The sequence below is a fragment of the Epargyreus clarus genome, unplaced genomic scaffold (genome assembly GCF_041222505.1).
Source record: "Epargyreus clarus isolate Ecla_fem2 unplaced genomic scaffold, WU_Ecla_fem_2.2 ptg000011l, whole genome shotgun sequence".
Classification (NCBI taxonomy): Eukaryota; Metazoa; Arthropoda; class Insecta; order Lepidoptera; family Hesperiidae; genus Epargyreus; species Epargyreus clarus.
The window spans coordinates 5,427,534-5,445,089 of NW_027332219.1; the positions used below are offsets into that span (position 1 = coordinate 5,427,534).

A 17,556-nucleotide genomic window follows, 5' to 3' on the forward strand; every position below is an offset into this window, starting at 1 on the left:
ATTACAGATCTCCATGGGCGGCAGTAGCCACTTACCATCAGGTGGACTGCATGCTCGTCTGCTACGCCTATATTATAAAAAAAAAGTGCCCCGGGACATCTGTGATTAATCCCAGATAAGATTCCATTACTACTGAAGTTGGACACAGGTGCATTGCTAATGCTGAGGACAAAGTTGAAACACCTCCGGTATATGTCACCCTTCACCCATCAAAGAAGAACACAGTAGTGTTTAACACTGCTGTTATAAGACAGAAATAGGTGTGGAGATGGAGCCTCCGGAGTCGAACTACAAAGCGTCTACCTTCAATATTTATATGAAAACTGTGGAAATATAGACATACTTTTTGGACGATTCTTATTGTCTCGTTTTTCATCTGTCATTTTGAGCTGTCACTTGCATCCACGTATCTATGCTTGTATCCGATATTCTCTCATTTGAATAAAACTAGAAAAACTACAAATTGCTATTTTACTTTAAAAACTAGCTGACCCGGCAAACATTGTGTTGCCATATAAATAAAAAAATGTTAAGGGTGAAAAACCCTTATCACTTAGGGGTATGAAAAATAGATAGTAGCCGATTCAGACCTACTGAATATGCATGTAAAATTTTGGTGAAAATCGGTAAAGCCGTTTCGGACGAGTACGGTAACTAACATTGTGACACGAGAAATTTATATATAAGATATTTTAAGCATTTTATAATCTTGGCCTTAAGGTTACCCATCCACCGAAACGCAAACCTACTCGACGCTAGAAATAACTTTAGCGTTGGTATACCTCTGTTCAAATCATACTGCTTCTAACAACTTTCAAAAATATGGTAACCACTTCACCTTGCGTCTTAAAAATTTCGTAAAATAATCACAAGATCAACAAAATCGAAACTGAAAGGTACAATATAACTCAGTAACATTACTTCGCTATTTAAGGGCCGACGCGCAAAATAACTCTTCCACAAATTTATTTGTTTCACCGGCCCTTACCCTTCGTAATTGTCTTAAGTAAATAGAGTGGAAACCCTAGTTAGGCTGTTGTTTTACCCACAGCGACTAACTTTAGGCGTTTTTTTTTATAATATACATGTAGTTAACGATCATGCAGTCCACCTGATGGTAAGTGACTATTGGACATCTATAAATCAATCCCACATATAATTAGAGTCCTACCTAAGATAGGTCACAGATGTTTTGTCACACCTCAAGACGAACTTAGAATCTTGGATAAATACGGCTATCCTACCACACCTTAATATTTACTGATTCGTAGTCATTTGCCGTTAGAGCTTTTCTTGAGCTAGTTTATGTTGAGCTGAGTTTATTTTGAACAATGGGAGCAGAGCTAATGTTAAGTTGAGCTCACATTGAGCTTCAAGTAATAAAATCCGTAATGTTTCTTTTTAAGCGTAGATTTTACTGATCAGCTCTGATCCACAACGTCTTGTTATTCAAATTAAAGCTGTAATCCGTGTATTTTCTGTTATCCTGCCTACTTCGTACCTGTGATCTTTTTTAACACGCTTTTATTAGCTTGGGTATAACCCAAAAAAGTGTGGGGAAAAAAGTGATGGTGTTGGAAAAAGTGTGGGCGCTTTTCGAAAACTGATAAGTGGAGCACCCCACGCTTTTTTCACAGTTATACTATTTACTGTTCCTTAATTGATTCCTAGATTGAAAATTATTTTCTACTTCTTAGTTGATTTTATCATAAAAGCGTGTTTTTTAGTTTTTTGAACTATATTTATTATTAAAGATATTTACATAGTTGTTTGCTAAAAATGTTTCTTTATAATCGTAGTGATGTAATTAATCGTACTTGAAACGTTATAAAGTTAAGTAATAATATGCGAAATCGAAATAACTCGTTTCTCTATAGCTTCCACACCTGTAATAAGACATCGTACTAATCCAAGGACATCTATTCGTAATCTCGGCACTTCTGTTTTAATGTTTTGTGAAATGGTTTATTTTCACACTTTTGTTTACAGACCTTAAATTTGTGTTAAAATAATAAATAAGGGCTTTACATCACTGTTTTGGGGCTTAATTATTACTTATAACTTCTTAAAACATAGTACCAACATTAATATGATATGATATGATATGATATGATATGATATGATATGATATGATATGATATGATATGATATGATATGATATGATATGATATGATATGATATGATATGATATGATATGATATGATATGATATGATATGATATGATATTATATGATATGATATTTGAGATTGAAGAATATGGTAAGGAAGACATATTTATACGAAGCGTTCCAACTTAGTCCTGAGGGGAGCAAAGCAACTGCAACTAACCTTAGGGAGAACCAATCCTGTAATCTATTTCATAAAAATATACCAACATTTCGCGTATGTTTTTTTATGTTAAAAGCAAACATATATTTTTTAAACTAGTCATTGTAGCTAGACTCCGGCGGCACCACTGCCACACCTATTTCTGGCTGATAACAGTAATGTTAAACGCTACTGGCACCTAGTTCGAAGGGGAAGATGGTCTGTAGGGGAAATACTTGAGGCGTTTCTTTTTTAACTTTGTTCTCAAGGGTAGCAACTCATTTGTAGTTGATCTAAGGTAGGAATCTAATCTTGTCTAGGGCTATTTACAGATGTTCATAGGCGTCAGTAGCCACTTACCATCAGATTAACTGCATGCTCGTCTGCAACTTCTGTATTAAAAAAAAACTAAGATGGTACAATTCACGTGGTTGACTAGAGCTATCGCTACACATATTTATTACAGTAATATTAAATGTTGCTGTTTCTTGGTTTAAAGTATGTCGTAGAAGGGCCATACCTATCCGAAGCATTCCAACTTGTTCCTCAGAGGTACCATCTGTGGTCAATCTTGGTAGGGTAATCCTATCTGGGGTTACTTATAGATGTCCACAAGCGGCAATTGCCACTTACCATCAGATGAACTGTAGGCACGTTTACTTTAATAATATACAAAACCTTAAATAAAGCAGTAATTTTAAAACCTTTCAAATTATTTTGCACATTTCTATAGAAGCACTTTACGAAAACTCGACATATTTTAACTAAGGTCATTGGCCTTTCGTAACCCTTGTATATAAGTTAATCACATGCACTTAAACATTAAGATGAATTTGAACGCTAGGCGACCTATTTATAATGCCAAGCATCACTGCCAAGATGCAAGTCCATAATACATTCAATTCATTTAAATTTTGTGTAGTAAGGGAGACAGACTTTTCCGAGGCGTTCCAGCTTAGTCCTCAGGGGTAGCGGCGTATCTATGGCCGACTTCAAGACTCTAACCTTATCTGGGTTTACAGACCATCATACAGATGTCAAACACCGAGACTCCGAAACAAAATCCAAATTTATCAGATCTGTCTGGCCGGGGATCAAACTCAGGACTCCCTGTGCTATAGACCGGTATGGTGACCGCATCGTCACGCGGGTCGTCAAAATCCAAAAAATCTCTTTGACAGCCAAAAAAATAAGTCTTTGTTTTTATTATACAAATTCTATTACAATTATTTAGCATTACATCAGTATTTAACTACATCATACAGTTATTTAGGACATCTAATATTCTCCAAGTCTTAGACCAGATGCCTGCGGTAAGATATAATCTAGCAGATAAATCTTGGGGTAAGAGCTAAAGCTAACATATTAGTGTGAATTAAATTAGTGTGGGTTCGATTTTCTCCCTATCTCTAAATTAGATCTCTGAGCTTAGGAGATTTTTTTATTAAGAAGCAAACTAGCATGCAGTCAGATGGTAAGTGACTGCCGCCCATGGACATCTATAATCAACCCCAGATAGGATTCCTACTTAAGTTTGGCCACTGATGTGTTGCTACCTTCAAGTTGGAACACGTCGGATGAGTATGTCTCCCTTACCACACCCTTCAAAGCACACAGCAGCGCTTAACATTCCTATTATTAAGCAGATATAGGTATAGCGGTGTTACCACCGAGTAACCTATTTCTGCCTCATAACAGCAGTCTTAAACGCTGCTGTGTTCCGTTCCAGCTTAGTCCTCTGGGGTAGCGGCGCTTCTGTGGCCGACCTCAGGTAGGAATATCTAATCCTATCTGGAATTGATTACAGATGTCCATGGGGGGCAGTAGCCACTTACCATAAGGTGGACTGTATGCTCGTCTGCTACTCTTATATTAGGTACAAAAAAATCACAAAGTGCTCTAACCTAACCACCTTATAATTGTAACTATTATTATATTATTAATTACATTTAAATTATAAAATGTAAATGTAACTCAATCCCATGCCTAAACCAACAGACGGAAGTACCCAATACTGTACTATTGTTTTATAATAAAAGTTGAAGCCAACTTGTCTGGTCCGGGATTCGGTTGCTAGGCAACGCAAACAGCGATCGACCGATCGGTGGTTGCCTGGCAACCGTGCCTGGGATCTTATAGAGCTATGAAATGTACAGAAAGAACGATTTGATTTTTATATGACCTTGTCAAATCGGCCGTTGTTGGAGTAGAGTAGTTTTAAATCTGATGAAATGTCTTTTCTGTACTCTAGGTTTAGTCTGATAAACCTACAAGTACCACTTAAATATGATAAAACTCAGCTTGTTTCGACACCACCGGTATCCATATTTCTACCTTATAACAGCAGTGCCTAGTGGTTAAGAAACTCGACCTCTCGATCGAGGGGTCCGAGGTTCTAATCCCAGGCACGCACCTCTAATTTTTCAAAGTGATGTGCGTATTAGAAACTAATTATCATTTACTAAACGGTGAAGGAAAACATCGTGAGGAAACCTGCATACCTGAGAGATTTATAAAAAAAAACTCAAATGTATGTGAAGTCTACCAATACGCACTTGCCAGCGCGGTGAACTATGGCCTAATCCTTCTCATTATGAGAGGAGACCCGTGCCCAGCACTGGGACAGTAATGGGTTGATGATGAACAGCAGTGTTATGCGTTTTATACTGTGTTGAAAGGTACGGTAAATCTAGACAAAACGTTTTAATTAGTTCTCATGAGTAGAAACGCGTCTATGGCCGACCTCACACAAGACACTTAATTATTTTTTTTTAAATATAGGAGTAGGAGTCCACCTGAGCATGCAGCCCACCTGATGGTAATTGGCTACTGCCGCCCATGGACATTTTTAATGAACCCCAGATAGGATTAGATATTCCAACCTGAGGTCGGCCACAGATGCGCCGCTACCCCTGAGGACTAAGCTGGAACGCTTCGGAAAACTATGTCTTCCTTACCACACCCTTCAAACGAAAACAGGAGCGTTTAATACTGCTGTTATGAGACAGAAATAGGTGCCACACCTCTTTTGTTGGTGCCGGCAGAATCGAACCACAAAGGGTTCTACCACCTTCATCACAATTTTTCACAAGAAGGGTTTATCACAGATGTCATAAGTCTCCTGATCGGTTAAAACTTTTAAGCCTGCGGGGCGACATAAGTTCCTTTTACGTAGTCTACTGTCCTTATATAGTACACAATTTGTAATAGCATAAATTGTCAAATGCAGCAAAATTTTGGATAGATCGGTTATTAAGTAAAACAGGTGAATCATTTTTGTCCTTTCTATCCATTCGTAACTCTGCATTCCTAACAGACATCACGTCGCCTACGCCGCCCTGTACCACGTTTCACCGTGTTCTCATCTTTCGCTCATTATCCTTACAACGGCATCGTATTTGCTACTTGTTGGAACAACGTGGTAGAGGTCACGCATCACCAGCATTTGTAATACCATTCAAACCATTTTTCTCTATCGCCCTTTGAAATAAAGACTAGGTAAGTGCCTTCGTGAAATGCAATGTAATTTTATTTGCTTGGTAATGTATGTGAATTTTTTATGTCGTTATAATGGTCCTGTTTGCTTTGTAGAAATATTGGGCATTAGTCCAATGGGCATGTTTGAAACATTGGGGCCAATGTTTGGGCCAATTTAAGGATTTTAATTTTTGTACGTTGACCTATTTTTTACGTCAGAGGGTAATGTTTTTTGAATGAATGTAATGTATGTGTCTCTCATTATTTGGCTCGCCCTACAACCTAAACGGCTTGACGGATTTTATGAGGTGTCGTTGGATTCGTCTAAATAGAGAAACCGTAGGCATTTTTTAAGCAGTCGGTTTTTGTTTCTGTAATAATGGTTAGTTTTCCCTTTTGCTGGCCTTGTCTTTCTTACAACTAAGAGCATATTACATATACGAGTAGATGTCGTGTCGTGATTTTTTTACGATGCATGTCGTAGATTTATAGATACGACTAGCATCGTGCCGTACATCAGGTAATATAAGTCGTTGATTTTCACGACATGCCTTGATGCCGTGCATTTTACCAAGATGCAATGTCGTGTATTAATTATGTTAAGTACAATACATGTCGTCGATTTTTACGACACGTCGTCAAGTCATGATGTCGTGTCGTAATTTTTCATCATCGTGTCATCGTTTTTAAGACATCGCACGATGCAATGTCGTGTCACGTTGCAAGTCGTAGATTTTCACGACACGAATTTTAACCCTGCAACACTAGAAATGCTCTAATGCGTAATCCGTGTACACGACTCAACATTACCGTTTAAAGTACATTTAGCGTTTAAAGAGTAAGTGCTGTGGAAATCTTAGGAATAAGTGTTCGTATTTACACTTTGAATGCTCTGTAATGATTGTATTTAATTTAAAGCTGAAATGAAAGTATGTCATGAGTCATGTTTCAAAGGAAATTTTACTAATAAACTTGTACACCTTATTTATGTATTAAAGAATTCTTGTTAATCCCTTCGTAAGGTATATTTATATCAAGAATTTTACGTGTCAGACGTGTACCATGACAGACAAAATTTCAACAAAAAATTGAAATGCGTGCCTGGGTTTTGAATCTTGGACCCCTCGATCGAGAGACCTTCCATGATGCGGTGTGGTGTCATAATGTTTATGCTACAAGTCGTAGATTTTCACGATACGACATTTTAACCCTGAGTCACTAGAAATACTCTAATGCGTAATCCGTGTACACGATTCAACATTACCGTTTAAAGTACATTTAGCGTTTAAAGTGTAAGTGCTGTGGAAATCTTAGGAATAAGTGTTCGTATTTACACTTTGAATGCTCTGTAATGCTTGTATTTAATTTGAAGCTGAAATGAAAGTAGGTCATGACTCATGTTTCAAAGGAAATTTTATTAATAAACTTTTACGCTATTTAGGTCTTAAGGTTAAGTCTTCCAATCTCTGGGTTAGGTCCTCATGGTGTGTGGGAATACTCAGTAGTTTGACTTCAGTGGCTCCACCGCCACACCTATTTCTGCCTGATAACAGCAGTGTTAAGCTCTACTGTGTTCTGGTTTGAAGGATATCGTAAGAGAGACATACTTTTTCGAGGCGTTCCAGCTTAGTCCTCAGGGGTAGCAACGTACCTGTCGGCGATATCCCACTACCGCACTTTATTTGGTTCCATATTAATAAAATGAACGAAACGACTTTAATATGAGAATCACTTTTATTCACTTTTATTTACAATTCGGGCAGAGTAACGTCTTACACGACTGATTAAATGCGAATGAACCACGCTCTACCAGCGCGTGGACTTAGATACTACTCGAGTGACAAACAGCCTAAGAACTACCCTCTCACATCATTTGTTTTGTTATAACAAGTGACGTGATTCACAATGAATTTAACTATTAATAAAATAACATTATATTGAAAATATTGTTTTAAAAATACGAGAATAAATATTTTAATATTATTATAATTTATATAATTTATTTGGTATGACTAGCAAAGTGTTTTGAAGTACTACCGGAAGTCGTCCATATTTTAATCTAAATATTAATTCCACATTGACAATCAAAATTAACATGATAAAAATTAATATTATATATTATAAAATGTCGCCCATATACCTGTGCTGACCTCATGTAGGAAGCTTAGTTTAGGCCATAATCTACCACACTGGCCAAGTGCGAATTGATGATAAACTTCATTTTTTATAGAAAATAATACAAAATATATTTCTTCACCTTTAAAATCAGTGGTAATTAATTTCTAATACCTCTAATCCAATCTAATCTTCTCTTTCTATAAAAATATAATAAATAGAACCTTTTGAGGCAGAAATAAGTTTGCAGTATCGCTCCAATCGATGTCTACTACCTCCAATACACCACGTAAGAGATTTTATTACAAATATGCTAATCAAACTTTAATTATCGACAAATCAAACAGGATAGCTGATTAGTCAATAGATGTAGCATTTCACGACCGATTAGTCAATGATTAGTCGCGATAATCGATTAGTCACGGCACATGGGTTATAATGGGAAAATGATAGTCGTCGGATATAAAAGATAAGGGCGTCGTGGTCGTGTGTCGGTGATCATGAAGCGCTTTCTGGTTCTAGGTTTGTGCCTCGCTATTGCAGTAGCAGCACCTTATGTAAGTTTTTTTATAATTTATTTAAAAGCTTTAGTTATTAACAATAGATTAAAAGAATCGAAAAAAACATTAATTTAAAAACGGTTATGATTAACTTAATTGTTTTTGATTGATAAATATATCCAGGTAACGCTTTCTCAGCCCCACACTAGGATGCCCTGTATCGTGGGTGCTATGGACACACACAGTTAAATACACAAACAGCCAGACCCAGAAACAGAAATCTAAATTAATCATTTATATATCTGTCTAATCGGGAATCAAACCCGGGACCCTTTGCGCGTCAAACCAGTATGGTGACCGCTCCGCCACGCGGGCCATCAAAGTAGTTGTTTTAATAACAAACAAACCAACTGCTTCAAGCTAATTACTTGAAAAGGAAAGCAATTAAACGATTCTAACTACACCTCATATTTGAAAATCCGTCTTGGGCTGAATAGTGTGACTAAGAATTAGACATACATACATACACTCGAAAAACATTCCCCTCTGCAGGCTAAAGAAATGTAATAATTATTATGTCGAGCACATAGTTATAAAATTTTGTTAAGTGTGAGTCTGACAGGTGTCAAGATGATTTCAAAATCGATTTATTGCACAACTCATGATGCGAAACATCAGAGAGTGCTTTACGATCGAAAAATTTTTTTCGCTTCATTTTGGCGGCTATTTTTATTATTATAGCCTTGATAGTTCACGGAATCAATTATTTTGCATACTATGGTCGAGATAATTTAATGGAGATTAATTCCATACTTTTTAAAAATTGACTTACTGCAATAGAATTGGAAAAAAACACCAAAATAGGTCAAAAAATTTTCCTGTCCGTCATGTGTGAAACCTGAATACACTGTAACTTGTGAAAAAATCCATCATTTGAGTTAAATTTTTTTTAAAAAAACTCTAATCGACGATTGTAGGTCACTGAATGCGAATGATTAATTAATTCAGTGTCGTTTAATTGTAATTAATAAAAAACGAAAACTACAAGACTGTATATCTATATATATTATGTACATTTATTCCACCAGGGGCGCTTGTGCAGTACCTTCTTCCTACTACAGCTGTTTTTTCGGCAATTAATTTTGAACGACTTAAGTTTTTTTTTTATATTTCATAATTAAATGAGCATTATGAGTCGTGCACTTTTGGATTTTCCAAACTTTTTTTTTCTTAATTCTTATAAACTTGTCTCCACAAGTTACCCTTACAATCTCTGTGTGTGTTGTGATTATTTTCACCACATACACCTGATAATGCACCTTACTCGAAATAAGTACCAAATTTTGACATTTTTATCAAAGAATCGGGAAATAGACATACGGTGCGTCCGAAAAAAATCCAATGCTAAAAAATCTTAACTAATGATGTATGCAATGCATGGATGCCTATAACAGCATATGCATGCATGCCTCATGAAATTTGCACCGCCCGTCTGTAATGTAATATGCTCTTCGTTCAGGACTAGACTGTTTAATTAGGGCTTAGTCTAAAGTCTAGGCAGGGGTTGGCAAACATTGGCTCGCCTCTTAGCTTTATGACTTCTAAAGTTATTTGGGATTCTCAAATTTATGTTTGGCTTTTTTATAATAGGTATACGTATTTAAAAAAGTCCACGTATGAGTCTAAGTATGTGTTTTCTTCAAAATTAGCCTTTTCTTTTAGTTTGTCATTTATCATTACTTCCCAGAATTGAATCCTTATTAGCGACACTATCTGATCTTGGAAAAATACAGGGTGTTGTTTTTTTATCAAAATGAACTCGTTTGATTTACGGCTGGGAAAAAGAAATGATGTACTTAGTTTTATTTTTTATTAAAATCGGCCTCGTAACTTCTTTCAGCATTTTTGGCTAATTCTTATAGTTTTGGATTTAGCCTTAAATTCCCATTTGAAAAATTCACCCTGTATAAAAAAAAATAAACAAAAAAAATAATTTAACAGCACTAAAAGAAATAAACATTTACGCATATCTCGCATGACGCATTATACAAGCATATGCATGCATTATGCAGTGCATGCAGTCATATGAAATACTGTGAACGTTGGAGCGCTTAATCTTGTATGCTCTCTTGAAGACTAGACTATTTAATTAGGATTAAGGCTGCTTACAACTTTGCGTCTTTTATGCGACTTTTAACGAATTTGCAGTTAACTCTTTTTTTATATTTCTTTTTTTTTATAGCAGATGAGCATGCAGTCCACCTGATGGTAAGTGGCTACTGCCGTCCATAGACATCTGTAATCAATCCCAGATAGGATTAGATATTCTTACCTCAGGTAGTCACAGATGCGCCTGAGAACTAAGCTGGAACGTCTCGGAAAAGTATGTCTCCCTTACCACACCCTTCAAACACAGAACACAGCAGCGCTTAATACTGTTGTTATTAGGCAGAAATAGGTGTGGCAGTGGTGGCGCCGGAGTTGAACCACATAGGCTTCTATCACCTTCAAACTTTTAACTTAAATTTATTATATAGCACTTTGCAACTGAATGTACTTCTATATAAAAAAAAGTTAAAACGGTTTGGTAATAAATGCCCTTATTCTAACTAGAATATTTACTTAACCATTCTAATGTTTTAACCTTATTATACTTTTATAAGTACTACATGTACTCTCACTACGTAGACTTATTATTCAATAGCTTTTACCCGCGGCTCTACACGCGGCAAAGATTTTTATTTATCCCTCGAAAACTGTACCTTTTCGGAATAAAAAGTACCTTACGTGATTTTGTGAATCCCAGACAATGTGTAAAAAATTACACAACAATCGGTTATGTAGCTAGAACGATAGATAGATAGATTCTTTATCGCACACTTCAATAGATCATAACAATAATAGGTACACACGTACGCAGGTATGTAGTTAAGACATGAATCGAGGCAATCCTAAGGGGATGTAGTGGACTGTACGGTGTATGGTTGTAAGAGTAATAAGGTATGACCCCATCCTAGTCCCAGCAGATGAGTAGATAGAACCACCTACCTTGCCTTCCAAGTTGATCTGCGAGCTCGAATCGCGTCAGGGGTGATGCGCACGGCGCTGTCACGGGGCTCAAGGAAGCAAGCACGGCCTGATCTTCCTAAGTAGTAGTCTTTGCACTTCACAATGCACACGCGATAGCACGGCTAGTCCACGTGGAACAGGAGCGAGAGCACGTACAGAACGTCTGTACTTGCCGAGCGCAAGACGTCGACTGGTTGCACGAAACGACATTGACAAGGCATTTGGTGAAATATTTACATCTACCCACCTAAAGTTGACAAGGATTGAACACTACTAACATGATGTTAACGATTTTAAGGATGTGCTGATGGTGATATTATATCTTAGTGCTTACTAGGAAGCATTGATGAGGGTACAGATCTCCATGGGCGGCAGTAGGTACATACCATCAAATGGACTGCATGATTAGCTAGTCTTATAATATAAAAATAAAACGCCGTTATTGCTCAGTATATATTTTGCTTTTTATATATTGGTGACTGAATTTTTTTAGAAATCAATTATATAAAAAAATCTCGGGCTTCAGATTCGACGGAAACGGTCACTTATGACTGACAACTAATTAATTTTCGTCGCACGTTGGTATTGTCAAACGCACATGTGTTTGACAGACCCATATATCATCGTCAGGACACATATTGCACGATATATTCAATATTATGTGTATCTTAAAAATTATTATAATATTTCACAATGGCGGATTTATCAATAGACGAATGCCCGTTATTGATAATCAATCTATCCATTTTTCTTAGTTTGTTTATTAAATAAAAGTTCCAAGTCTTACGTGTGTATAAGTATACAAATAATTAGGCAAGTGCGAGTCGAACTCACACACGACAGGTTCCGTACAAACATTTTTTTATTTATATTTATACAAAAATTGAACTGTCCATCTATTATGGTTCAATAGATAAACTAAAAACGTTGAAACCTAAAACTTTATTGTATAACGACGCCATTTATTTTTAGGTTCTTATTTTTTGTGATTTTTATTTTATAGCGGCCACCTTTATACATACTCTGTAAATTTGTGTCTATCTATTACGGTTCAAGAGATTCCTATAACAGACAGAGAGACATCGGAAGTAGTAATATGGTTCCGTTTTTACCCTTTTGGTACAGAACCCTAAAAACGAGCTTCTTTTTTTTATAATAGTTTCTTGAGAGAGTACCATATTCATTAAATTATTAATTACCTTATTTATTTCAACCTTGATACAATTATTATCAAATATGAATAATAACAATAATTATGTCAGTAAGGAATTCGTGAATTGTATTAAATTTATATAATTACAACTTAAAAATGTATCAAAATTAAATGTCAATTTGGAGATTTTAGTCAAATTTGTCACTTAAGAATTCATTTGTGTGATAGTAACATTTGTCAGCCAGGATTTGATTAAGTCTTTTTTTGAAAACATACAAATATACAGTACATAAAACAAGCACATAAAATATTACACATTAATACACTGATTTTCTTTTCAGAGAGATGATGATGACGAGGATGATGACCACGACCGGTATGATGATAACGACGATCCCTTGAGAGTAAGATTCAAAATTAGTTTCGTCATCAAATAGATTGACCGGTAATGATAATAAATTTTAACCAAGTATTGCCTAAAATACAGTGATAGCATAATGGTTTACAAACTCGGCCTCTCGAACGAGGGGTCCGAGGTTCAAATCCTAGGCACGCCTCTGATTTTTCAAAGTTGTGCGTATTAGGAATTTATTATCACTCGCTTAAAACGGCGAAGTAAAACATCGTGAGGAAACCTGCATAACTGAGAGATTTATAAAAAAAAATCTCAAAGGTATGTGAAGTCTACCAATACGCACTTGGTCAGCGCGGTGGACTAAGGCCTAATCCTTCTCATTCTGAGAGGAGACCCGTGCCCAGTAGTGGGACTATAATGGGTTGATGACGATTGCTTAACACAGATTCGAGATTTGACAATATTTCTTGGCATCAATTGTTAAATTTGGAAGTTTTATGGGCAAACTTTGGTTTAAGATTCATTATTTATTAAAATTATTACTAGCATGCTATCATTAGGGATGTCACGATATATCGAAAAACCAATAATAGTGACCCTACAATATCGATATTTTTATCTTTAATGACTCATTTTCAAAAAGAAATCGCGATATTTTGAGTAGTTGTACGACAAGGTTAGCGAAAGAATATCTTCGAATTCTTTAAAACTTGTCGACGCAAAAAGACGTTCCTAGTTGTATTTTATGAAAGTTGAAAATTTCAAATTATCTATATATCGAAAATGTCGCGTGATTCTTTTTATTTTATATTTTATCGATAATTTGCATCTGTAGTAATCGTTAACCCCTTAACCTGGTCAGTTCACTCGTCTTTAATAACTTTTTTGTAAGAAATAACTGAACTCAACACATTTTGTTTCATTATATAAACAAAAAATGTGTTTTTCTATATTTTTCAGTCATCAGGCTCCAGTGTAGACTTACTAGCTCAAGAATTGAATTACTTATCAACGGTGAGTATTAATGAAATAATTATAGAAACAAATACTTTTTTAAATGTGGCACTAAAAAATTGTATTAACTATTTGCATATATACAAAAATTTGTGAGAACTTCGAGTTCTTGCTTCTTAGTGTATTAATTATACAATCATTAATATTAAATAAATTAAAAACCGTTAGTAAAAAAAGTAATTTTCTGAAGTTTTGCGTCTTAAAAAGAGGTGGGGTTTGTACAATGCACCCTGTACCCTTACCAGGAGTTTTTACGTTTCAACAAATATGACTGTTTTGGTATTTGTGTACGTATTGGCCCATTAGATTTCCTAGTTCTGACACAATCCGCTAGGGGCGCTGATTGGAATTTGTATGGGCAAATACGTAAAGAAATACCAAAACAGTTATATTTGTCGAAACGTAAAAACTCCTGGTAAGGGTACTGAACTAAACATATAGATATAAATTATTACACAAGTAAATTATCTATATAAAACATTAATAGACACAATTCAGTAATATATGCAAGGTTTTAAAGTTTTTGTTTATTTTACAGAAATATGGCGGACAGGGCGTAAGTTACATTTTAAAATAAAAAAAATGTTTTTATTAAAAAAATGTTAATTGTTTATATGATAATTTCCTGATGTTTATTTTATTTTTATAATAAATAATGAGTTAATATGAAAATTCTGTTTTCAGGTTTTGAAAGTTTCATACGTAAGTAGTTTTGGTTTTAAAAGCATAGCAGTGTAGCAGCATAACAAAACCCTCAGTTGTTTTAAATATCTAACCTATATAGACTCACGGATAGTATACTTTCCACGTCACACATTTTATAAATATATATTTACCTTCCTGTACATATTACGCAGATTATCTAATATATAAAATTATCGTGTCATAATGTTAGTTACCGTACTCCTCCGAAACGGCTTTACCGATTTTCACCAAATTTTATGCATATTCAGTAGGTCTGAGAATCGGCTAGTATCTTATTTTTCATATCCCTAAGTGATAAGGGTTGTTCACCCTTAACATTTTTTTTATTTATATGGCAACACAACGTTTTCCGGGTCAGCTAGTTGTAAAATACATATTACATCATGTAGCATTAAATAAATTCAGTACTAAAAAATATCTTTAATTTATTATTTTTATTTCAGAGTCCACCGAATCAAAAAATTGTAAGCAATATATGTATTTTACGTTCTGCTAAAAATCTAAACATTTTGCGATATATTCTGTTATGTAAAAAGAAATAAATACGTAATATTTTCTCTAATTTTAGGATGAATCGATAGTTCATGATCTAGGGGTAAGTAAGAAATAAAAATATTTTTTTATAATATAGGAGTAGCAGACAAGTATGCAGTCAACCTGATAATAAGTGGCTACTGCCGCCCATGGACATCTGTAATCAACACCTGATAGGACTAGATATGGCCTGAGGTCGGCCACAGATGCGCCGCTAGCCCTGAGGACTAAACTGAAACGGCTCGGAAAATTATGTCTCCCTTACCACACCCTTCAAACCAGAACACAGCAGCGCCTAACACTGCTGTTATGAGGCAGAAATAGGTGTGGCGGTGGTGCCGCCGGAGTCGATTCACAAAGGGTTCTACCACCTTCAATATACCTTTTTCGCACAAATTACTTGTCCTCCTTTCGGTTTTAGTTAAGTCCTTTAATAAGTTAAAAAAGTAATGGTATTAAAATATAGAATTCACGATCAACTGCAAATTACTAAAAACTAAAACCTTTTTACAGCATCTAAACCTGAACTACGTAAGTTTCTGTTAATATTTTTAAGCTTATAGTGCCTTCAAAACTTCCCGCAACTTTTCAACAGATGGCGCTACACGTCTCTGAATCACGCTATCGAAGTTCTCTATATACTGCCTATATGAGATCAGCAACCCATTACTGTCCCACTGCTGGGCACGGGTCTCCTCTCATAATGAGAAGGAATAGGCCATAGTCCACCGCGCTGGCCTAGTGCGTATTGGTAGACTTCACATACCTTTGAGATTTTTTTTATAAATCTCTCAGGTATGCAGGTTTCCTCACGATATTTTCCTTCACCGTTTAGCAAGTGATATAATTAATTTCTAATACGCACATAACTTTGAAAAATCAGAGGTGCGTGTCTGGGATTTGAACCTCGGACCCCATGATCGAGAGGCCGAGTTTCTTAACCACTAGGTTATCACTGCCTGCCTATATGACTATGCTTAACGGGTTTTAATATATGAGTTGTCAATTCGTTTAAACTGTGGCAGTAATATAAGCTATGTTTTAAGCAATGTTTTGTTTTTATAACAATTATCTAGTTATAACTTATAATGTTATTCTTATTACAGTATTCGCCGAATGCATACAAAGCCCTCGCCGGAAATGTAAGTAATATAGGTACAAGGTTTCATTTATTATCGTTTGAAGGTATCATATGATAATAAATGAAAACACAAGTCCTACTCATTCCTTGGAACATGTTGCAATAATTAAAAAAACATTAACATCGAATTAAAAAAAAATCAAACAAAGTAATAAATAATGGGGTAAAAAATAGAACGCCATTTATAAACATCAGTTCGCTCACCTAAGAACAGCAACAGTCCCTGGACTGCTGTTGAGCACGAGTTTACTTTCAAAATAAGAAGGCTTAGACCATAATCGAGGGAACTACGCCTAGAATGAAAGACATCACACACTTTTGAAACTATTTTTTTAAGGTACTTAAGCGTGTAGGTGTTCTAACGATGTTTTACAAAAAAGCCAATTTTAGAGATACCAATATTCAAAATTTAAATTACAATTATTTATTGACATTATAATATACATAATTTTCCAACAGGCCAATCTTAAGAAGGTAAGTAAGAAATCTGTTTATCTGAAAGCATTACATAATCTTATATATAAAATTCTCGTGTCACAATGTTAGTTACCGTACTCATCCGAAACGGCTTTACCGATTTTCACCAAATTTTATATGCATGTTCAGTAGGTCTGAGAATTGGCTACTATCTATTTTTCATACCCCTAAGTGATAAGTGTTGTTCACTTAACATTTTTTTATTTATATGGCAACAACGTTTGCCGGGTCAGCTTTAATTCGCTAAATAATATTATTAAACGAATCATTAAGGACGAAATAATGACATTCGAAAATCGGAGATGATTATTTTTGAGAGCGACAACACATTATACCATAGAACATACCAAAGACAATTATAATCTAAAAAAAAAATGGGTGTGCAATATTTACATATGAAATCTCTATGTACATATTTTTTTTATCTTATTTTTAGGCTCCGATCACTCTTCCTGGTAGATACTCAGTAGCTTCTCAAAATCTTATGGTAAGAAAATAAAAATATAGTGTTATAAGTTATACACCACAATATATTATTATTTTACTGCATTATTGTTAGAAAATACGAATATAGTTTTAATTGTACCTAATAACTGTTGTTTTCAGGCTTACAACAGACCACAAAAATTAGATGTAAGTGAAATTGTAACTGTAAAAATCTGTTAACATTACTTATATAATGTGAAAATATACATAACGCCATCTGTTA

General features: G+C 35.1%; 1 protein-coding gene across 1 annotated transcript; it reads left to right on the forward strand.

Moving 5' to 3' along the window:
• Window positions 1-12,704: 12,704 nt before the first annotated feature.
• On the forward strand, window positions 12,705-17,513 carry LOC140745758 (uncharacterized). The gene is made up of 10 exons (XM_073077652.1): window positions 12,705-12,725; window positions 12,963-13,025; window positions 13,937-13,990; window positions 14,529-14,546; window positions 14,675-14,692; window positions 15,139-15,159; window positions 15,264-15,290; window positions 16,336-16,371; window positions 17,284-17,334; window positions 17,454-17,513. Exons 1-10 carry the CDS (start codon window positions 12,705-12,707, stop codon window positions 17,511-17,513), a joined length of 369 nt encoding a protein of 122 aa, XP_072933753.1.
• The last annotated feature ends 43 nt before the right edge of the window (window positions 17,514-17,556 follow it).

Excerpts from the sequence above, each read along its gene's own strand:
- LOC140745758 (XM_073077652.1), top strand. The coding sequence starts at position 12,705 with ATGAATAATAACAATAATTAT. Across the intron at positions 13,026-13,936 it reads ATAACGACGATCCCTTGAGA|TCATCAGGCTCCAGTGTAGA; the intron begins GTAAGATTCAAA and ends TATATTTTTCAG. Across the intron at positions 16,372-17,283 it reads ACAAAGCCCTCGCCGGAAAT|GCTCCGATCACTCTTCCTGG; the intron begins GTAAGTAATATA and ends TCTTATTTTTAG.